Here is a 24,586-nt window from a genome sequence, read left to right as displayed (position 1 = left end):
TAATGGCAATACGTATGATGCTACCAAAATTTTGACTGTACATAAACTTTAAAATGGACATTTCTAAAATTTTAAGTTGCATAAAAACACGCCTAATGACCATCCCATCCTAAAAATCGAGAAATATTTATTTTGAAAAGACAATGTTCCATCAACAGTAAAACTAGGCACATCATGTTAAAGCAATAAACCTATCACGTCCAAATTCCTTTTACCGATCTTCACAACATTGATATTACCTTCACGCTTAGCATGTCAAATTCATTTCGCGGCCATTGCTTCTACAACTTGATACTTTCATTGTCTTGCATCTTTCTTCTAATCATTTCATACTCATTTACACCTCAATGATTCGACACTTATTCCCTATGTAAATGCAAAGAGTTAATGCTGAATCGAAATTGAATAATATATAGCGAAAAGGAAAATTACAATCACAATCTGAGATCAGTAGCATGGGGTTGGTATTATTTCCACTGGCAGCTACTTATTTTTATCTATTAGCTAGAAAAACATTGAAAGATAGGAAGGAAGAGGTTATTGATAACAAAATGACACTGCTTCCTGTAAATTTTTCATTTCTATCCATAGACAAATTTAATAATGCATATGAAGTACAAACTTCTCCAGAGCAAAAATGTTTTCTAAAACAAGGGTCATCAACACGGTTTGTATTAACAACACTCATCCCTGTTGACCGGGAGTATGCCCACGTCCAGTTCGTCCACCACGTGCACCACGTACAGCTCGACCACGTACTGCTCGTCCACGGCCTCTACTGCCTGGAGGAGAAAGCACTGCAGTTCCAGATTGTCTAAGCATAGCCCTTTCCTTCGCTCTCTCCGCTAAATTCACAACAGTTGAGGAATTACTTGCAGGCGATACTTGTTTAACCTCTTCAGTCTCTGTTACTTGTTTTGAGACATCAGCAGCTTCTGCATTCACAGTGGCTGTTGTACTCTCAACAGTTACTGAAGCAGTTTCAGGAATCTGATCACTCTCCCCTGCAATCTGATCATTACCATCATTTGACTTGTCAGAACCTTCAATAGTCTCCTCAACCACATCACCTTCATCATTCTTCTCCTCATTAAAAGCCTCAGGAGAATTCATCTCACCCAACTCAACTCCTCCAGCAACTACAGCTTCATCCTCAATCCTTGCTGGTGAAGCAACAGGAGTAGTGCCAACCTCAGGTACCTCCCCAATTTCTGGACTCCCCATTATGTTAGACGTATCAGCGCCTTCCTCACCTTCTGCATCATCAGGCACTAGTTCTCCCTCTTCCTTTTCACTCTCAAACTCCACAATAGATTGCTGGTTATCTTCCACAGCCTGATCCTTTGAATTGCCATCAAACTCTCCTCCAATTCCATTAGTTTTGTCGACACTCTCTTCTCCAACATTAATCTTCTCATTCTGTGGTTCAATGGGATCATCTATTTGCTCCGAGTCTTTTGGCAGCTCACTTTTCTCTCCACCAGTCTCAGCCTCGTCCTTCTCAGCAATAACTTCCTCATTTGAACCTTGAGTTACATCACCAACAGCATTTGATGCTTCCTCAACTGCTGATGGGATCACCATAGTTTCTGAAGGAGCAACAGATTGACCTTCAGTACCCTCATGTGAAGAATCAGAACCTTTGGGTTTCTTTACCACAGGTGCTCCTGCATCAGAATTGGTCTCCCCTTGATCAAGGGGCTGTTCACTCAACTCAGAAGCAGATGAAGCTAGGCGTTTGCGAGCTGATGGTTGTGACAATGAGGTAAGATTGCGCTGAGTTTCAGATTCATGAGACGAAGCAACCTTCCCCTGTGTGTTGGATCCATCCACATCTGACATCTCTACATCACCCTGAGGCTCATCAGGTTTAACAAGCCGGGGCCTTACCAATTTCCTACCTGTTTTTCGAGTTTCAATATTGGTTTTGGATACTGGAATTCGCCGCTCCTTGTCGTCTGCTGCCTTAGCGGCTATGGAACTTGTTATTGGGCCCACTGAAGAACTTATGGCAGAGTGAGAAGAAACAGACTGACCTGTAGAGTTGAGGGGAAAAATGTAGTAATAACATGTTGGCTCTAGCAAATATCAAATGACAGAACAATGAAGAAGATTACCTGCAAAAACTGCAACTGGTGCGTCAGGCATAGAAGCGTCTAAAGAAGCAGCACTAGCTCCAAGCTCAATAGAAACAGAAGTTGCAGTCCTCTGAAAATTTTCAACAGCCAATACATAAGCAGCACAAAGATCATCTAGGATTGTCCCAGAAAGAATCTGAACCACTGAGGTACCCTGAGATGAGTAGATAAAGAAAAGTCAAGACTGCAATACACAAAAAAAATAAGGAATTATTGTAGACAAATTTGGACTGAACTCAAATATTTGGATTAGCACTGAAGATCAACCCATCATTGTTAATTTCAGGGAAAAAAAAAAAAAGAATAATTACTATTAGTGCCCTATATTATTTCTCTATGAAGTATGAACACATGATCATAAATGTAGATGAGGAAAATTACACACAACTAAAAACATAAAAGCCTCAAAACGAAGGATGAATCTATTAAGGGGGGGAAAAAAGATTTTAGAATCTTTCAGAAAGAATAACTAGAGGGATGGAACATATTTTACCATGGGAACATATTTTACCATGCTAACAAAGCAAAACGCAAAATCCTATTCTATAGGATATATTTTCACGAAATCTTTTGTTATTACATGAAAAATAATTCTACTAATATAGAGAGAACTACTTTCTATGCCATAACTAAAGCAAACAAACCCAATCCTACACAACAATCCTTGATATTTCAGAGCAAAAAAACCCAATCCAGCTATCAAAAGAAAAAATATAAAAGAAGAAATTCAAGGAATACAAAAATAACAAAAGCTATCAAAGCAAAAACTTATTAACTAATTATGGGTGTCATTACAAATCCATCAGGAAGTGAAGAACGATCGAATGTGAGCACCAACAGAGCAAATATGAAGAACAATAGAAGCTGGGATGATGATACGCAGATGATGAGATGCCTTCAGTATGATGATCCCAGACAGACTGGGGAAGAGGAAGAAACAGAAGTGATGCGAGATAGGAAGGAAGAAACTTGTGTGGGTTTGTGGACAAAGAAGAGTGGTGGCCGGTGGATCTATGGATAAAGAGTGTGTGTGGCAAAGGAAGGAGATGAAAGAGAGGAACGAACCAGAAGAAGCTCCTTTTGGCTTCACCAAAGGTGAGAAGTCCAGATTTGAGAGTAGAGAAGGTAGGAGTGATGGAGAAAACAGGTTTATGGACTTAGGGCATCGTATTAGAATTTGGTTGGTTTGGTTTTTTCACTAAACTAACCGAATCGAACCAAAATTTTTTAAATTTACAATTGAAACTGAACTGAAAAACCAAATTAAACTGTTATGGAAAGTCAATCACTATATTATTTCTTTGTATATTTTGTATTTTGTATTCCTATTTAGAATTTCTTATTTAGGATTTCTTCCTAATTAGTAGAACATAATTATAGGAATTAATTGAATATATATACCCATGTACAGATTAATTGAAATTAAGGAGAATCATCTCTTTCTACATGGTATCAGAGCAGATCATCTATCTAGGGTGACTTTGTTCTCACCACCCAGCTCAGGAGAGACCTTGGCCGCTGACCGGCCGTTTCAACTCCGATCAACATCGCCGGCGTCACCTCAACCCCCTCATTTCACCACTGTGTGCTGTTGCCTGATCCAGTACACCATTAAAGGACTTCTGAGGTTTGGCTCTCAGATCCTATTTCGGTATTTGCTTGATTTATAATTTTAGTTTATTTTGCTGCTATAAGCACTTTGTATTAGCGTTTCGGTTAGTTTTCTTTGTTTCAACAAATGGCAGACAATAAGAATGTTATTTCTGCTGTGATTCCGGTGATAACTAAGATCACGGAACACAGACTTAATGGTTCGAATTACCAGGAGTGGAGTAAGACTGTTAGGGTCTATTTGCGTACAATTGATAAGGATGATCACCTTACTAAAGATCCACCTATTGATGATACGCGACAAACTTGGCTAAGGGAGAATGCTCGATTGTTTTTGCAGCTTCGGATCTCGATTCACAGTGAGGTAATGAGTTTAATTAATCACTGTGAATTTGTTAAGGAATTGATGAATTACTTAGATTTTCTGTATTCTGGTAAAGGGAATATCTCCCGTATTTATGATGTTTGTAAGGCATTCTACCGTGCTGAGAAAGAGGATAAGTCTCCCACGGCTTATTTTATGGATTTTAAACGGGTATATAAAGAACTTAATATATTGTTGCTTTTTAGTCCTGATGTGAAAGTTCAGCAGGCCCAACGGGAGCAACTGGCTGTTATGAGTTTTTTTGCCAGCCTTCCTTCAGAGTATGAAACTGGTAAATCTCAGATTTTCTCCAGTTCTGAGATTTTCTCTTTGCATGAAACGTTCACACGGGTCCTTCGTACAAAGAATATCCAATCTTCACAGCATGCCAGTAGTGCTCTTATTAAAGTAATCCAAATGGACAACAGGGTAATAGAAGAGAAAGTAGAGGAGGAATTACAGGCAACAGAAGTAATCAGCGTAATGGAGAGGCTAGTTCTAATTAAGACTCAAGAGGAGTCATTCATTATTATTTCCATGAGCCTGGCCATACAAAATATAATTGTCAGCAACTTCAGAGGGAAAATCAACGATCACAAATGGCAAATATGACAGCAGAGAATTCTACAGTATCTTCTTATGAGAAAACTGTTTTGGTATATCTGCAGAGGATTTTGCACAGTTTTCCCAGTATCAGGCATCTCTAAAGCCTACCAGTTCACCTGTCACTGCGATCGCTGATTCAGGTAAATTCACTACATGCCTTGTATCTTCCTCATCCAAATGGGTTATTGATTCTGGTGCGACAGATCATATGATAGGTAATTCTAGTCTTCTATCTGCTTTTTAGTTTAATCTCACTTCCTCTACTGTTACTTTAACTGATAGTTCTACTTCTTGTGTCATGGATTCTGGAACTGCGAACCCAACTTCGTCAATTTCTTTGTCATCTGTTTTGTGTCTACCAAAATTCTCTAACTTACTCGTACCTTAAATTGTTTTGTTTCCTTTTTTCCTGAACAATGTTTGTTTCAGGATCTTACGACGAAGCAGATTATTGGTAGAGGACGTGAGGCAGGTGGTCTCTACATTCTGAAAAATCATGTACAGCGGTCGCTTGTTTGCTCCAGTACCTTAACAACTCTTGAAGCTCATTATAGATTGGGCCATCCTTCTTTGTCTACCATGAAGAAGTTGTGCCCTCAGTTTCAGTCTTTATCAGAACTAGAATGTGAGTCGTGTCAGTTTGTAAAACATCATCATGTGCCTTCTGTGTCTAGAGTCAATAAACGGGCTTCATCTCCTTTTGAATCGGTTCATTCTAATGTTTAGGGTCCTTGTTCTGTTACTTCTAAAACTGGATTTCGTTATTTCGTTATTTTTGTTGATGATTACTCTCATGTTACCTGGTTATATTTAATGAAGAATTGTTCTGAATTGTTTTCTATCTTTTGTGCCTTTTGTAATGAAATCAAAACTCAATTTAATATTTATGTGCGCATATAAAGAAGTGACAATGCCAAAGAATACTTTTCAGCACAATTTCAGTCTTATATGACACAAAATGACATTCTTCATCAGTCTTCCTGTGCGGATACCCCAATTCAAAATGGCGTGCTGAAAGAAAAAATCAGCATCTTTTTTAGGTAACTCGTGCTCTTCTTTTTAAACACTTTTGGGTGGACGCAGTTTCTACGGCATATTTTTTGATCAATCGTATGTCGTCTTTTGTCCTTACTGGGGATATTCCTTATACTGCTTTGTTTCCTACAAAATCTTTGTTCCCTGTTGAACCCCGTATTTTTTGTTGTACCTATTTTATGCATGATGTTCATCCACAGGTTACTAAATTGGATCCAAAGTCTCTGAAATGTGTCTTCCTTGGGTACTCCTGGCTCCAAAAAGGGTACCGTTGTTTCTCTCCTACTCTTGATCGTTATCTTGTTTCTGCAGATGTCACATTTTTTTAGTCCACTCTATTTTTTTCTCAATCATCTGTGTATGAGAGTCAGGGGGAGGAGGATGAACTCTTAATATGTACTTTCCAACCAATGTCTAGTCCTCTCCCACAGCATGTTCCTTCTATCTCTAGACTTACACGACCTCTCGTTGTTCATGTTTATTCCAGGAGATTGGAGATTCCTAACTCAAATCCTCCACCAGCGACTTCGTTGGGAGATCCTGTACCTCATACTGATCATGATTTACCCATTGCTCTTCGTAAAGGTAAACGTTCATGTACTTACCCCATCTCTTCTTTTATTTCTTATAATAAATTGTCTTTTTGTTCTCGGTGTTTTGTTACTTCTTTAGACTCTGTTCCTATCCCTAATACTGTTGGTGAGGCACTGTATCATCTTGGCTGGTGTGCTGCTATGAAAGAGGAAATGGAGGCTTTAGATGCTAATGGTACATGAAAACTGTGGCCTTTGCCCACTGGTAAGAAAGCTATTGGTTGCAAATGGGTATATACAGTAAAGGTAAATCCTGATGGTTCTATGGTTAGGTTAAAAGCATGCCTTGTAGCAAAAAGATATGCTCAGACATATGGGGTTGATTACTCTGACACTTTTTCTCCTGTAGCTAAACTTACTTCTGTTCGCTTGTTTATCTCTTTAGCAGCTACATATGATTGGCCCCTGCACCAATTGGATATCAAGAATGCTTCCCTTCATGATGTTCTTCAAGAGGAGGTGTATATGGAGCAACCACCTGGGTTTGTTGCTCAGGGGGAGTTGAGTAAAGTTTGCAGGCTTCAGAAGTCTCTTTATGGCTTGAAACAAAGTCCCAGGGACTGGTTTGGGAGATTCAGTGAAGCAGTACAGGAATTTAGTATGCAAAAGAGTAAGTGTGATCACTCAGTATTTTATAGGTAATCTGAGGCTGGTCTAATTCTCCTGGTAGTCTATGTGGATGACATTGTTATCACTGGGAGTGACTCTGCAGGTATTTCATCTCTTAAAACCTTCCTCCAAACCCAGTTTCAGACCAAAAACTTGAGATTGTTAAAGTATTTCTTGGGTATTGAAGTTATGAGAAGTAAGAAGGGTATTTTCTTGTCTCAAAGAAAATGTCCTCGATCTATTGACAGAGACAGGAAAATTAGGTGCTAAGCCTTGTAGTGCACCAATGACTCCAAATTTACAACTATTAGCAGGGACTAGTGAGTTGTTTGAAGATCTAGAGAGATACAGAAGATTGGTAGGAAAATTGAACTACCTTACAGTCACTCGTCCTGACATTGCTTATGTCGTTAGTGTGGTAAATCAGTTTGTCTTCCCCAACTGTTGCTCATTTGGAAGCCTTAAGACAAATCTTGTGTTATCTGAAAGGTGCTCCAGGAAGAGATTTGTTACATGGTAATCATGGGCATTTGAATGTTGAATGTTTTTCAGATGCTGACTGGGCTGGATCTAAGGTTGACAGGATGTCAACTACTGGATATTGCGTTTTTATTGGAGAAAATTTGGTGTCTTGGAGAAGCAAGAAGCAGAGTGTAGTTTCTCGTTTTAGTGCTAAATCGGAATATAGAGCCATGGCACAATCATTATGTGAGGTAATGTGGATAATTCAATTACTAGATGAGACAGGTTTTAAGACCTCCCTGCCTGCGAAATTATGGTGTGATAATCAAGCTGCTCTCCATATTGCTTCTAATCCGATGTTTCATGAGCGGATCAAACATATTGAGATTGATTGTCACTTTGTTCGTGAAAAGATTCAACAACAGATCATCTCAACAGGTCACATCAAAACTGGAGAGCAGTTAGGAGATATTTTCACAAAAGCTCTGAATAGAGCTAGGATTAACTACATTTGTAACAAGTTGAGCATAATTAACATCTATGCGCCAACTTGAGGGGGAGTTATAGAAAGTCAATCACTATATTATTTCTCTATATATTCTGTATTCTGTATTCCTATTTAGGATTTCTCATTTAGGATTTCTTCCTAATTAGTAGAACATAATTATAGGAATCAATTGTATATATACACACCCATGTACAGATTAATTGAAATTAAGGAGAATCATCTCTTTCTACATAAACCTTCTAAGTTTTTGGTTAATACCAAATTCCACCCAACCCTAATAACGACCATTTAATCAGTGGGTTTGATGTCATATATGGCAAGTATGAGCCCAAAGCAGTTGAAGCATCCTCCATTAGTCTTATTTCAGTTTTCCATTCACTTCAACAATGCCTTTTCTCACCCATTATATAGTCTTCTCTTCTGTTTTTTTTTTTTTTTTGTGGGGCGGGGGGTGGGGGGTTGGGGGTGTTTGTTTACATTTTCCTCACAAAATTTTCATGTCTGATGGAGAATTATATGGTACCCCCACCCCATCCTCGTGGCAAGAATGATACTGATTTTATGAATGCTTATGTAATAAATGGCTAGTTATATCAGCAAAAAAATAAAAAGAAAAGAAAGTATGATAAAGGATTCACTGGAAAAAAATTTGAATAAAATTTGTAGTGGGTGTGGTGGATGTGGTGCGGATAACAACAGCTAATGCATAAAAACTCTTATGCAATAATTAAAATGGCTAGAATTTTTTAATGGGTAGTTCGGCACCCAGACCCAAGTCGATTCACAAATATAATTTTATTGTAGACTTTTATGATATTAACATTTTATATACCACCCATTTATGGCACATACCTACATAATATGGGTGAATTGTGGTGGAAATTACCCCCAAATTCTAGTCAATAGTTGGACACTTCTACCTATAACTTAAATGTCCCATTTGATTTAACAAATTAGTAAAACCTACTGAATGAAGATAGATAATAGGGAACATAATCAACGACTAAACTGCAAGGTTTTGAAAATGGAAGAATAAAAAAGCATAGGAACTGACTTAAATGATTATTTGTAATTTTCCTTTGAAAGAATGGTAATCTATGTAATACTGAAAATAGAATAACTAAGCTAACAAAGTATTTATTGAAAATGCAATAATAAAAAAGTTTTAGACCCTAACCTCAAGGAGGTTTTGTAATCACACATAAAATGTTATGGTAGTATATTACTTCTATCACATAACAAAGGATGCATGCAGGAATAGTAAGAAGTAAGAACAATACCGTCAACAAATTCAATAATTATCCAGGAAATAAAAAGGGTAGCCAAATTAACCAGTATAACCAATTCACCTCTGGAAGATTGGTTTCAGCATGCTTAAGCTTTTCTAGTTCTTCAGAAAGTCGCCTCAAAGCCTCCTTATGTCTCTCCAGTTTATTTGTGAACTCTGTCTTTTCCTGAGATTGGTATAAGAAAGGCAAGAAAACAAAAAATATAAATTAACAGAACTATGCTTCAGCCTCAAAATAGCAGAACATTTCATGATTAGTGTCAAATCAAAAAACACTATTAAATTATAAATCCAAACAGAATGTGGTGAAACCATATCATATTCTAAGACAAACTCTATTATGCATATCATGTTCATTAATAATTCAGTCAATTATCATGTCATGCACATCAATGCATGTCACAAGCAAGGCCACCTGTTCAACATTTTTAACTTTATCCATAATGGCCTTCTCTCTGGTCAGACGCTTTGCTTTTTCCATCCGATTATCCTCCTTCTCCTTTCTCAATTCCTCTCTCTGCCTCTCCACAGTTTTCTCCAGAATCTGTGTGACCATGATATAAAAAGTCAATTTGGCAAGAGGAAAATAGAGAAGAAACAACAAGAATTATTAACCTGTATTCTGTGTTCCTTCTCCTCCTTTTCCTTCATGACCTGCTCACCACTGACAATTCCCATGGATCTTTTACCTATCATATGCAATTGAAGATTATAATGAGGCACATGGTAGCAAGATAATGCTACTAAATTACTTTTTACATTAAGATAAGTACCTTGTTTCAGCTCCTCGATCTGTTTGGAAAGTGCTTGTTTTTCCTTGCTGAAGTCTTCCTTTTCCTTCAATGAATTTTCAAACTTTTTCTGCAGGAAAGAACATAATGGTAGGAACTGTTTTAATAATCACAAAATTTATAAAAAGCAAGCAATAACTCCTGACAACACATCTAATCTGTGCTCACAGAACAATCTTAAAAGTATTCATGACTTGTAAAATTTGAAGAAAAGCAAGCAATAACTCCTGACAACACATCTAATCTGTGCACACAGAACAATCTTAAAAGTGTTCATGACTTGTAAAATTTGAAGAAAAGCAAGCAATAACCCCTAACATCACATCTAATCTATGCACACAGAACAATGTTGATAGTATTCATGACTTGTAAAATTTGAACTTAAAACAGAATAATCTCTATCATCTCAATCATGCACAACCTTCCACTGAACTGCCAACTTCCTCTGCTTCTCCAACTCTGATTTCAGACTAGCCTGCAAGTGAATCCATATTAACGAAATATTGATTTGAAAATTATATGGAGAAAACGATTTGAGTGTCAAAAAGATTATGAGTGCACCTCGTTTAGCAAAACATCATTTATCTTTTGCTCCCTCTGACTCAGTTCTAATTCACTCTTTGCAAGGTCTTGCTCCAATTTCGATATAGTCTCCTGCTGTTTGGATAAAAGGTTATTGATTTCCTCAATCTCAGATTCTTTCTCTTTCACTTTTTCCTGGAAGAAATATATTTATGAAAATAAGAACACAAACAGTTTAGATTATAATTGAAGCAAAAAAGGAGAGAAATTATTTCCTAAAAAAATATATATGAAATGAACACATTTATTTCACTCAATAACTTTCTTTGAACACTTCATTTGCAAGATTTAACGGAGAAATTCATGAGAATTTGATTTGAGAAAACTAAGCCAAAATTCATATGGATATTCAGGGGCTTCATTGTAAATTTAAACTCTCACTTACAACAGGATTTTATTGTAATCATCCTTAGTAATAACAACTCAAAGTCACATTCCAATGACAATTGTCCATCTGCAGGCTGATTTGGCATCATTGTTGGAGTTGATGTTAAGGAGGGGGAAAAAAAGGAAGAAGAAGAAGAAAGAAAAGAAAAGAAAAGAAAAGAAAAATGAAGGAAAGAAAATACAATCCTGCTTATGTTGATTAGAAACAATTAAATATTGATTTTAATGTAAATTAACAAACAAGCTTTCAAACTAAATTTTGTAATAATTTTCAAAATCGAAGCAAAACAGACTAGTAGTAACTAGGGGTAAGCATTCATCAGTTTCAACCCAAACACTGATCCAATTTGCAGTTGTTCGGTTCAATTTCAGTTACAATTTTTTTAAAAAATTCGTTCTTCGGTTTTGTTATTTTAGTCAAAACCAGGAAAAAAAAAATAACAAACAAACTGAACCTAACAAAAAAATCATTATGCATCATAAGACCTTTCTTTCACTCTGACCAAATCATGAAACCATTCCCTGCTTCATATCACAGGTTATAGTTCAACCATCCCTTCATCCCTCATCGTTCCCTCTCTAATTGCTGCTGGCACTTCCTCTCTCTCTCTCTCTACCACTTATTCTATTCTTATACCCTCACCTATTGAGATCCATAGGAAAACCCCGATCTGGACATATGAGCTTGTGGTCTTTTTAGCAGTCGCAAGGAAGGAAGCTTTGCAACTCGCAAGAAAGGAGGCCTCATGACTGCAAGGAAGGAGTACTCCCTGATCTAGAGATTTCAGCAGTCAGCCTTGCCCCCAGCTTTCCTATCCGTTCAGTGGTGCTCACCTCCATCATATGAGCATTTGATGGGTGTTATAGAAGATGGATGAACCAGGACCATCCCACAAGCATTAGTTGCCCTGTAAAAGATGGGGTTTTGAGCCAACTTTCAAGTTTTTTGCTAATTTTTCTAGGAAGTGGATGCCTGCATTATTAATTGTTCATATTGTGCAATCTTTAATACAGTAATAGCATAAAAAATTTTATAAACTTGCTCATGCATTTGGGAATTGTGATTAACTGCACAACCTAGACTCGACCACGGGCCAGTTCTGGTCCAAAACCAAAGATTGAGCCGGCCCCACAATTCGGACTGGCTCAAGTTTGAAATAGCTTGTAACAGTCGGAATTTTTAAAAATTATGAAAATATTAATATTCAATACATTATTAGCACAAAAAAAAAATTATGCAAACGAATAATTCCACGATTCAAAACATATAATTAATAAGTAAGATACAATGACTCAAAATATAATTGGACTAACTATAAGTTTATAAGATATATTACACAATATAATTTATTCTATAGTTGTCAAAACTAAAATTCCTAGTTATATATACTTTTTAATAAAAAAAGCTATATAATTAAGGACTAACTATAAGTCTATAAGATATAGTAAATAATATACTTATAGCAAGGACTATACATACATGCATATGCATGTTCAATTGATTTCATCATAACTAATAAAACTATATAGGAACAAATTGTATAAGTTGCTATGACTATAACGAATTAAATGCTAGAAGTGATCTCTTTAAAATTAAACATATATATATATATATATATATATATATATATATATATATATATATATATATATATATATATATACACTTTTATACATGTGTTTGTGTATAAAAGTAATACAATTAAATTTTTCTTTCATTATAATTTACATATATATACTTTCATTATAATTTTATCATTTTTTTCAATACTCTATACTTCAGAATTTTTTTAATAATTCTGAGCTTTATTAATCAAATTAATTTTTATTATTTTTTGGAATCAAATAGAAAACAGACCAAAGTTTGATCTATAATAAATTTAGACAACATTTATTTAGTTTCTAATTTTATTAAAAAGAAATAAAAAATAAAACAATTTTTTGAATTGGGCCGATTTAGGTTCAGGGAGAGGGGACAGGAACAGCCCCCCTACATCCCTGTTCTGAGCTGATTCATGAATCGAAACCGTTGACCCGGTCCAGTTCATGTTTCCAACAAGCTCGTGGCCTAGTCAACCAATTGCACCGTCTAGTAGTAATACGAATGTATTGCTCTGCACTAGTGATATCAGCTAGTACAACAACAACAATAACAACCACAAAGCTTAATCCCAAACTATTTAATATCAGCTATATTCGCCATTCAATTCTATTAGATAACAGGAACAATATCTAAAACTTGTAAATCCTGTAATACAACTTCCCTCCACATCATCTTAGGCCTCTCCCTTCCCTTTATCAGTCCTCCCCCTACTAACTTATCACATTTCCATACTGAGGCATTTAATTTTCTATGTTGTACATAATCAAACCATCTTAAACAACCGTCTCTCACTTAATCTCTAATATGTGCTACATGCATTCTCTAACAGATATAATCGTTCCAAATCTTATCCATTATCGTATTACTAAACATTCATCTTAACATCTGCATTTCTATTACACTCATTGGGTATGTTGTTCCTTAGATGTCAACATTCACTTCCATATAATATAACTAGTTTAACCACAATCCTACAGAACTTACCTTTCACTTTATTAGGAATCTTCTAATCAAATAACACACCCATTGCACTCATCCATTTCATCCAATCTGTATAAATCCTAGGAGTTACATCCTCATTTAAAGCTCCATTCTTCTGTATTATAGAACCTAGATTTTGGCACCAAAATTCCATCCAAACGAACCTCCCTCTATTTGTTCTATGAGGGCTAAATCTACTTAGCTTAAAACCTTGCTCTCAAGAGTTCTCCGCAACTCTATTTTTTTGTCAACTCGTTCACTAGTTTCATTTACTAATACAATATAATCTGCAAATAATATGCATCAAGGGAAATCATCTTGAATATGACTAGTCAACTCATCCATAACTAAGGTAGAAAGATATAGACTCAAAGCCAAACCCTGTTGCAAACCCACTGTTATAGGAAACTCATTCGTATCCCCTCCCATTGTCCTTACATTTGTGATTGCCCCTTCATACATGTCCTTTGTAACATTTATATACTTAAGATCGACTTTCTTTCTTCTCCAACACACACCAAAAGACTTTCCTCGGTACCATATCATATGTCTTTTCTATGTCAAAGAACTAATTTAGACCTACCAAGCATAAAGATAAATTGATTCTCCGATAACTTAATAATGTCCCTTAAAATGCGATCAATTACTCTTTTCCATAGCTTAATCGCGTAGCTTATTAGTTTAATACTCAAATAGTGTGTACAACTTTGGAAGTCCCCTTTATGCTTAAATATAGAAACTAAAGTGCTCTTTCTCCACTCATTTGGCATACTTCCCAGATTAGTACGCCATTGAACAGTAGTGAAGCTACAGTTTAGCCAAGAGGGACGATTCCCCTCCTTGCTTTTCTTTAAGGAAAAAGAAATGTTAATTTTAAAATATTAAATTTGCAAAATTTTCCCCATAAAATTTAATTTGCTCCCTTTCACATTTGCTCCCTTAAATTTTGACACAAATAAAATGATAAAGAAATATTTTAGTTTTTATTGTCATCATACTCTCGACAATGACAATTTAAGTTGTTTTTTAATTTTCTTTTTGAATCACAACCCGTAGAAAAGAGAAATAAAGTTAGAGTTGAATATAGTTGAACAAAAAAGGTGAAGGACCAAAAAATAAAATTTAATCATGGGATTCGAGAGTAAGATCAGTAATTTTGTATTTATATTTAGTTCTTTTTCATTTTCTTGTAGTTTTATCTTTTGATTTCTCAAATAAAAAAATTATTATATTTTCATGTACTTTTTTATGAACACTTAAATCTATTTTATATTCTCTACTCTCAATTTTAATTTTTGTTATAAATATAATAACACATAAAAAATACTAATAATTTATATCATAATTTTAAAGTTTAATTTGTTTTAACGATTAGGTAACTTGTAATTACCATTCGTCCTAGAAATTATTAAATGTTACATTATTAAAATTATGTTATTATGATTCTTACATTTGGATTTTTCTCAAATTTTACTTTTATTGCAATTGAAATATCATTATTATTATATTTGGTTTCTAAAATTATTAAAAATCATGATATTACAATTTTTATAGGTTAGTATTACTGCTTTTAGTTAGATTTTGCCTAATTATGCTAACAAGAAATACTAGTTATAATTTCATTCTATACATGTTAATCAATTTCAATTTTGGAGTGGACAAAACTAATTTTTTGTTTGACAGTCCAACAATTTCACAAATATATTGTTGTCTTGTGCATTTGGTTTAACAGTTGAACAATTTAACAATAGACATTATTATTTTACTTTTTAGATAATTTTAGTAAGTAAAGGTAAATAAATTTTAAATATGAAATTATATCAAACATGAGTTATATGGAATTCAATTGAATTACATATTTTAATATTGATTTTGATTGTAGTTCGTGGCAAAGGGAATCAAGTATTAATTTTTTTTATTGAACTAAATTAAGAAAAATATTCATTAAAAATTTTATTTTGAAACATAAACCAAATGGGTCCTTATATAATTTTTTCTGTGAAAGTTTGCCCCCATTCATCTAAAAATCTGGCTTTGCCCTTGCCATTGAATAGCTTGGTTAGAGAAACTATTCTAACGCCTCCAAGGTACTACCATACTTCTATGGGGATGCCATATGGGCCGCAAGCTTTCCCAATCTTCATATTATTAAAGGCCTCTTTAACTTTGGTAAATCTGATTCTGTGACTTTTAGTTCAGATTCTTCTTTGTTGAAAGAGCATAAAGGTCTACAAAGTCATCCTCATAACTTGCATTGAAAAACTTATCAAAGTAGCATCTCCATTTTATATTAAAGAAGAAAAACATAGAAAACAAAGATTAAGAACTTTTCTCCACAGACAAACTGAGACAAAGTAATTAATACCTAGAAAATAAAGAAAATGGCAGCCCCAATCACATTGCACAACACTGAAAGACAAAATAAATCACACCTAGATTTTTTTCTCACCTGCATTTGCTGTAAGCCATCCTTCATTCGATCATAATCTTCCACATCAACATTTCTACACCTCTCAAGTACCTTCAAAAATAATGTGTGAGAATACTCTATTAAAGAAAATTATCCATGCAAAGCAAATGATATGCAATACCTCAGAAACTCTCTTTTCTAGGTGACCTTTCTGCATTCTTTCCAATTCAATTTCCTTCTTGCAAGCTTCTACCTCAATTTGTCTTTCCCTCAGCAGAGATTCTAGATTGTCAGAATGAGCCTTAGCCTTCTGAGCTACTTCACGCAATTTCTAACATATTATCAAACAAATGTTCGAAGTAGACGATCAGAAATTTGCATAATTAACATGACAGAGAGGGCGAAGAATAGTTTTGAAGTTCATTCCAAACAATACCAGGCATTCTTCAAAATTATGCTTGTTTTCCTCTCTCAGCTGCACGTTGCTTTCACGCAACAAATTCATTTCTCTAACCTGCAAACGAATTTGAAAGATATGAGTTACTAGGGGTAATAAAAACTCGAGAAAACAACATTTGAAAAAGAAGCAAAATTTTTTTTCTTAAAACGAGGTTGAAAGGAAATGAACAATAACCAAAAGATAAAGATGTTCTCAAAAACAAATTGAAAAAAAAAAAAAAAAAAAAAAACCTAAAAAATTTCATTTCCAAAGGAAAGTACAACATGAAAAGCATAACAACATTTTTTGTGAGAAATTTCTCTCTCCTTTTAATGACTCAAGAAGATATAAAGAATTACCTTAAGTTGAAGGGATTTAATCTCTTCTTCTGATAATAATAATGCCCTTGAATTTGCACGCTCAGCATGTAGTGAAGCCTGGGCATTTTCTGCTGCTTTTAAAGCATTCTCAAGCTGCACAGATTGGGAATTATTGCCCTTAGATGATCTTAGTTTGTTAAGGAGAAATAAAACAAAGTTAAAACCCAAGAGAAATGGTATAATGCATCAACATCAACAATACAATACTCAAATGTTGTGCTGTAGTATGTTTAGCGTGTTCCAGACCAAAATTTGCATGAATAGTTTGTACTACCATGGAACATAGATACTGCTCCCTCCATCCCATAAAGATAGGCTTACTTCTTTCTTCACATGGATTAAGAAAATGTAGTTAATTCAGTTCAAGCAATAAATTGCGTTTAGTCTTTTCCTAATATACCTTCCACTCATATTGCTCCATTTAAAATTAAATAATTTATGTTACTAAATTATTTTTGGAACTAATAGACTTTACTTTTTCAATGCATATTAAATAGGGGCATATTAGTAAACTACTTGATAAACTATTATTACAAAAAGGAAAGTGGCCTATAATTTGGGATAGATAAGAAAGGAAAGTAAGCCTATATTTGTAAGACGGAGGGGGAGTAATAAACAAAATAGCATATGGACTTCAGCAAACACAAAAACAAATCCCTTCATATGTTAACCAATTCAGAAGTCATGAAAACAAAAGATCCTCTCATCTCTAGCTCTCTGGGCATGGTCAATCTAATAAGAAAAACACATCTTAAAATGACATGACGAGAACCTAAGACACGAGAACATCATAACATGTGGTCTTAAAAAATGAAGCACAGCATATTTCGTGCAGGTAACAAGAAACTCAATAAATTTAGAATTACGGTCTAAGCTTAATAGTGCCTATTTGGGGCATCACATACCACTTTCTAGTCTTTAAAGAGTTCTGTCTACATTATTTCAGTAAATTAGCTTTGTTGTCCAGTACTTCACGACTTCGAGATTCAGGCATATTTTTGCGCTTTCCTGCTTTGCTGGAATAGCATAGCTAGATATTTTTAGGGTTTGTTTCTTAATCACATTTGAGTCCTTATTGCCCTAGGAAATTAATCCTTTTAGATTTAATCCTCCAAGGATTAGAAATAGTTCTGCAAGTCTAATCTTTTAAAGTTTAGAATCAGTAGAGTCTATAAGCAGCTACACTTTTCATGCTTATTAGTCGGTTTTTGCTGAATAAAATGCTAGCACGTTTCGATTGGGTGATGGAATTCAACCCTACATATGACCACTAAGGAATATGACGCTCAGTAACGTTCATATTTTTCCTTTATTTTTCACTACAACAGGATCTGAAAATCAGCACATATTTGTAAAATCTTGCCTCAGTTGTCTAGTTGAGTTTCCAACTCTTCACAGCTTTTTTATCGACTTAAACCAGTTCTAGAAGACAACTGTAAGCTGTTGTATGTCAAGATTCCAACAGTAAAGAATCAGATAAATATGATGCAACAGTACTCAAAATATCCCTGAAAACATAATTTAGATATAGTCATTAACATTATACAAAAGGCTTATCTTACTTGTGATTGCAATCGAAGCTTTTCCTGTTTTAACAAAGAAATCTCAGTTTCTGCCTGTTCAAGAAATTAAATTAGAGAATTCCACTCTTTCAAAGACAAGCGAATGTACTAGTAATGAGATAATACTTACTATTTCCTTTGATCTCCTAAGATAGTTAATCACACTTTGCATCCCACTATCACCATGGGAATCTAGAACAATGCTTCCAGAAGAAATACCCACATAATTGCGATCCTTCTCAGCCAACTGAATGTGCAAGGCCTCAAGTCGATTATGCAATATTTTGTTCTACAGAATGAAGGCAGGCATAGATTAGAGGCATGATGCATAAAACCACATGAACACATGAACAAATTCCTCATTTGAAAGAGTATTAAAAATTTAAACAATCCCAATAACTAGCCATATTTTAATCCGGATAAGAATGAATTATGGATGCAATAATAGCACAAGAGACTTCATATATTTCAACATACTCGGGTTTGTCCATATTCTTCAAAGGCTTTAGTTGATTTAAAAACTGAAGTGAAATTGGTACTAGAGCAGTGCTAAGGAGCTTCTAGAATTATGCAATTTTTTTTCTATTTTATGAATGGAAAAAAAAATGCATACCTCAAAAATAAAATTTTGTTCTTTAATCTACCTTAGGGATAAAGCCATATTCTTGACTTATTTCTGGGTTTATATTTCAAAGACATGCAAAGGAATGTCTTAGTATTATTCCCCAGGACGTGAGAGTGCTATGTTTTCAGTTTTGATTTTCTCATCTAACGGATAGTTGGATATTTATACTCGATGGTACAATAATTGGATATTTATACTCGATGGTACAATCTCTTTATACTCAAGATATATTTTCTACACAGCCTTGATCATCTATTATACATGACCGCAGAGAAAAATTATCATCTAAGTTACTAATTGGCACCAACAAGCATGTATTCTGAATGGAACCACATATTTATGATTAAAGGTGTCCTGTACTTTCAGAGATTCCTTTTCCTCCCTATCTTCGAAACATGTAATGAATCTAAGGACTAAAAAAATTCAGAATTATTATTCTGATTATGTCATAAATAAAACTTGGAAACCAAAGGGCAAAGTAAACGGACTCCCTGTAATATAGGAATCTGAATCAGCCAATAAGTGAAAAGATGGGATGATAAAGGTTCCATGTGGGAACCACGTTCATAGGCAGTTCAGATCCTTGCAGTAGTACAAGGGACAACAGCACATAGAATATTGTGAATATTAAGTAAAGACCTGTTCATTGAGTTCATTAGATTTTTCCTCAGCTTCTTTTTTTAATTCCTCCAGCAATGATTTCTCTACCTCCCTCCTAGCCTTCAGCTCATTCTGCAAATCATCAGAGCAGATTAGATGTCATATCAACTATATATGTTACCATATTTCAGAAAAAAGCAAAGGAACACCTTGTTGATAATGGCAGGTCTCGCAGACACAGATATTCCTCATAAGAGGCATGCATTTCAAAATTACTTCCAAATTGGACAATATTAACCAACATCACCTTTTTTTTTTTCGTCCTTTTGGAATTGCTATGATAGTATTATGCGTTAGTTTTTATGAATTTTACCATTGAAGCTGGGACTAGTGGATTCACAAGTAATAAAAATACTCCCTTTTTGTGTAGCTCAAGGCATAGAACCTTGATGTAAGTTGCAAACACTTACCAACTAAACTAGATCTTAGGATTGATATAAATCACATCATCTTTGACAATTCAAAAATAGATTGCAAAACACAAATATATATTATAACCAATTGCTTTTATTTATAAACATATATATTACACCCAATTATACCAAATGACTTCTTCCTCTCCAATCCTCCTTTTCCCTTAAACCTTCTGCATGCACACAATTCAACTCTGCCATTCAAAAAGGGACATCAGTTCTGACAGTTCCATTTCCATCAAACAGAACCAGGAGTTCTTAAAAAGCAAATGTATGTGTTATCTTTTAAGTTTGACTATATGATCCAGCAATTGCGTCCCTAACAGTTAGGAATTTTCCTAGCCCCATTGCCTCAGCATTTACCACCAATTTTCTGTCTATTAAAATTTAGAATCCAAATGAAATTCTATAAAAGAAAATAGTTTGAATTCAGACATCAACCACAATACCACCAATAACAAATTATGGGCCCTGCAAGATTTCTCATCCATCTGCACAAAGGCACAACCACCATGTTGCTAAACATGAAAACCAAGAAATAAAAGTTTAACATATAACAGAAGGAAGTTTAGAAATAGGAGGGAAGTAAATGCTTTGGAGGGAAAAGGAGTTAGGTGGTTATAAAATTGTTAGGGCTGTTGTAGAGTTGTTGATGTGGCTAGAGTCAATTATAGAACTGTAGAGAAGTCCACAGCTGTGGATAAATAGCTGACTCATGCTTGTAATTTCTCATTCTCAATCTAATAAAGAAATTGATCTTCTTCTTCTCTCTAAATCCTCTATTCTCTACTCTATCTCTTTCTCTTCCCCCTCTAATTCTCTATTTCCTCCTGTCAAGAGGTGGAAACCCCTCCATTACTGACAATTTGGTATCAGAGCTATTCCCTGGGGTCAGTGTTGATTCCAGAAGCTTGTGTGGGTGTGGCAAGATGCCTAGGAGCGTAGTGATCGGTCTAGAAGCTGTTAGGATGGATGAATTGGAGGAGAAATTTCAGATCTGGCAAGAAGTTACTGATAAGCAGATTGAGCAAAAAATTGACTAGAAGATGGATCAGAAAATGGATGAAATTAAGGAAGTATTATTGGATGAGATGCGAAATATAATGAGTGGATTTTTTTCTGATAAGGGAAAAGGAACTGTTAATAAGGAAGTTGAAGAGAATATGGTGCAAGATGGGCAAGGTAGTAAAGGGATCTTGCCGACTTTTAAGGCAGCAGCAAAGAGAAGTCCACAGCTGTGGACAAATAGCTGACTCATGCTTGTAGTTTCTCATTCTGAATCTAATAAAAAAATTGATCTTCTTCTCTCTAAATACTCTATCTCTTTCTCTTCCTCCCTAATTCTCTCTTTCTTCTTCTGTCGAGAGGTGGAAACCCCATCATTAGGGTTTCTACTGACAAAATGCTTGCTTGATCATATTCAATAAGTAGAACTATGCATAACCAGACATCAAATTACATGGCACAAAGACAACTGATATCATTACCAGGAAATTAAGTCATCCCACTAGCTGCCTATATGTCACAAAGCAAATTTGAAAAGCCTTTACAACAAAGAAAGTCAAGTACCATACAACATTCATCTTTATTGTATCAGGTAAGTAAATTAAGCCCAAGGGATCTGAGACCACAAATACAAATACATTGCCAAGATTGGTGTCAAAACTGCACGTTGAATAACTTAAAAAGTGAAATCAAAAGGACCAAATGCATATGCTTCAAACGGACTGCTTAAGAGATAGGTATAGGTAATTAACATTTGAAATAATTAGATAACAGAAATGAAATGGAATGGCTAATTAAGAAACTATTTATTTAGCTGAAATTAAATATAACACCAGAACCATGTTAAAATCAAGGGAAATGAAATTTAAGAAAATAGAAAAAAAAAATAGTCAAGTAAATTTACATTTTCACTTTTCTGAGCATCTGTCAATTTACGCAGATCAGAAGCTTCCTGTTGTACTGAGGCCAAAGCTTGTGATGCTTTTGTCAACTCATGAATTGTCTCAGATTGCAGGACCACCTAAGAAAATACAAGACCATTCAAATGCCCCAAAAAGAATGTTAACTTTCATCTGATGAATAAAGCATAACATATCAAATTTGAACATTACAACTATACACACATACACACAAATTCAGCTTCAAAAATTAAACAAAGCACACATTTTTATCCCCAGAAAAAAGGTAGAACAAAATCATAATTTCCCCATTGAATGTCATCATATTTAACTTTGACTTGAACAAACATGATGATGATATGTACTTATGATTGACCTTCCAAGTAACAAAAGTAAATGAGATTGATTAATGCGTGCTTGCAAATGCTTCAAAAACTAAATAAGTCGAATTAAAATTTAAAAAAAAAAAAATAGCAGCCAAAAATTACACTAGCCTTAGGATCCAAAAAAATAATGCTAAAAAGTGAAAACAGTACATTCTGTCATTCTTGCTTAGAATTTCAACAGTTACTATAGTGTCAATGATAATAACCTGTCTTTCATAATTGGCTTGAGCAGATCGCCATCGCTGATGTTCCTTCTCCAAATCTTCTTTTAAAGCAGAAACTTGAGTTTCCAGAGCCATAATTTGAGAGCTAATATCGAAAAGCCAAATATGAGAAACCAGAAGGAATATCAAAACTAAATAAGTAGCGTTTTCATCATTACTCACATTTTACTTGAGTTTTCTTCCTTCAGACAAGCAATTTCAGTCAATGCAGAAGTAAGAGCATCTTCTTTTCCAGAAGCTGCAGAGGCTACCTCTTCAGATTTTAACTTCAATTCATTGTCAAGCTCCGATATTCTCTCTCTAAGTGAACGAAGTTCAGCTTCTAATGAATCCTTCAACTTTTCTGACTGGTGAACATTTGAGAAGTAGCACATTCAGATGATATATGGTGTGCGCAAGTTCATATATAGAACTAGAAATTCAGCTCTTAAAAGTCGGAGAAAGTTTGTAAATACCTCATGCTTAAAGTTTTCATGAGCACCTTCCATCTGTTTTAGTGCAGCTTCATTTACCTGTGCTATACTCTTATACTGAAAAACAACTTATAACTTCTTAGGGTATTTTGTTTTGTTTCATTTTTTTTCATTTTTTGAGGACTATGCAATTAAATGACAAGGACATCATAACACAAGTAAGGCAGTAAGCACCTGTAGCATGTGCTCCTTATTGGCCTGTGCTTCCTCTTTCAACTTTTCAATCTCCTCCTTAGCCATTAACAAATCCGTAACAACCTTATGACATTCAACCAACACAAGGGAAGAAAAAACAAAGAAATTTCAGATTAAAATACTCCCAAACATACTCTCGGAAAAATGATTCCAATATCAAAATGTATAACTAAGTAGTGACTTGATATGCAATTTAACACAAATAAGTTTGTAAAGCATAATTTAATTGTCATCATGATGTGACAATGAACACATTTTGAAATAAACATAAATTATTGTCATGTTTGTAAACAGCAATAAAGTGAAATGAAGTGGCTTTCTAACAAACATTATTCTACTGCATTCTTCATCCCATTGCATTTTGCTACCCTTCATTATGGTAACACATAAGTTTATCCAGAAAGCATAACAGCATAGTACTATTCAATTGATCCTGTACCTCCATAATTTTCTACATCAGTTGGCTGTTCCAAGGGACACACCTTAATCACACTCACAACATACACGCGCAGAAAGAGAGTTATACATTCTACAGTGAAGCTATAATCAAATTTTACCAAAACAGTTCTCAATGAAATTTTAACCACAAAAGCTTGTCTTTAATGATACATCATCCAATAACCAACACATATCCCTAGATATTAGAAATTATTGACCAAAACAGTTCTCAATGAAATTTTAACCACAAAAGCTTGTCTTTAATGATACATCATCCAAGAACCAACACATATCCCTAGATATTAGAAATTATTGACCACAAATCTAGTATATGTACTGACACCAATTACCAGTCATCAAAACTACCATGTCAAATGAACAACCCTTACCTCAGTAGTTGAAATAGAAGAAGGTATGCTGCCATCATCCACGTTAGCAACCTGAATCAGTAGGTATGAAGTGGAGAAGAAAGAATGAATTGGATTTAAGTCACATGAAAACATAAATAACAATAACAATAATAAAAATGCAGGCTAACTCTATTCAACAATATTTTTCCAATGCCTGCTGTCTATCCGCATACCGGGGCATTTCAATTAGTACAGTTTCTGTGCTCTGAATCTTTTGCGAATTTTTAATACCATTGCTGATGGTTACTTTTTTCATCATTAGCAATTTATTCCTCTTTAATAGAATAGCCGATTACATTAAAAATGCACATTTCATCTACTCGACTAATTATTCCTTTTCATTATTCAACAAATTTTTATTTATATTTATTAAAAAATAACAGAAAAAAGCATGGTCACAATACCTAATACACTTAGATTTTTAAAAGGTCAAATTTGATTGGGTAGAGTCACTTCTAAATAATATATAATTTAATAATTTTAAAATACTTGAGCGGGGACAAGAGTGG

At 34.6% G+C, this 24,586-nt stretch overlaps 1 protein-coding gene across 2 annotated transcripts in view; it reads right to left on the bottom strand.

The window, feature by feature from the left end:
* Positions 1–384: 384 nt before the first annotated feature.
* The window catches only part of LOC110631565 (nuclear-pore anchor), a 64,819-nt gene continuing 40,617 nt past the window's right edge, over positions 385–24,586 (bottom strand). For both annotated transcript variants that reach the window (XM_021779432.2, XM_021779433.2), the window contains exons 28-48: positions 24,057–24,107; positions 23,209–23,292; positions 23,017–23,091; positions 22,724–22,908; positions 22,544–22,646; positions 21,957–22,073; positions 19,614–19,706; positions 18,480–18,638; positions 18,350–18,403; positions 16,767–16,880; positions 16,405–16,482; positions 16,150–16,299; positions 16,008–16,079; positions 10,567–10,722; positions 10,427–10,480; positions 9,988–10,075; positions 9,830–9,903; positions 9,630–9,758; positions 9,276–9,380; positions 2,118–2,292; positions 385–2,036 (exon numbers count right to left, since the gene is read on the bottom strand). In XM_021779432.2, the coding sequence (XP_021635124.2) occupies positions 685–2,036; positions 2,118–2,292; positions 9,276–9,380; positions 9,630–9,758; positions 9,830–9,903; positions 9,988–10,075; positions 10,427–10,480; positions 10,567–10,722; positions 16,008–16,079; positions 16,150–16,299; positions 16,405–16,482; positions 16,767–16,880; positions 18,350–18,403; positions 18,480–18,638; positions 19,614–19,706; positions 21,957–22,073; positions 22,544–22,646; positions 22,724–22,908; positions 23,017–23,091; positions 23,209–23,292; positions 24,057–24,107 (3,468 nt within the window). In that variant the 3' untranslated portion in view covers positions 385–684. The remainder of the gene's footprint in view (positions 2,037–2,117; positions 2,293–9,275; positions 9,381–9,629; positions 9,759–9,829; positions 9,904–9,987; positions 10,076–10,426; positions 10,481–10,566; positions 10,723–16,007; positions 16,080–16,149; positions 16,300–16,404; positions 16,483–16,766; positions 16,881–18,349; positions 18,404–18,479; positions 18,639–19,613; positions 19,707–21,956; positions 22,074–22,543; positions 22,647–22,723; positions 22,909–23,016; positions 23,092–23,208; positions 23,293–24,056; positions 24,108–24,586) is intronic.

The sequence above is a fragment of the Hevea brasiliensis genome, chromosome 11 (genome assembly GCF_030052815.1).
Source record: "Hevea brasiliensis isolate MT/VB/25A 57/8 chromosome 11, ASM3005281v1, whole genome shotgun sequence".
NCBI lineage: Eukaryota > Viridiplantae > Streptophyta > Magnoliopsida > Malpighiales > Euphorbiaceae > Hevea > Hevea brasiliensis.
Note: the sequence above shows the minus strand (reverse complement) of the source record. Positions and strands in the feature narration are given on the sequence as shown.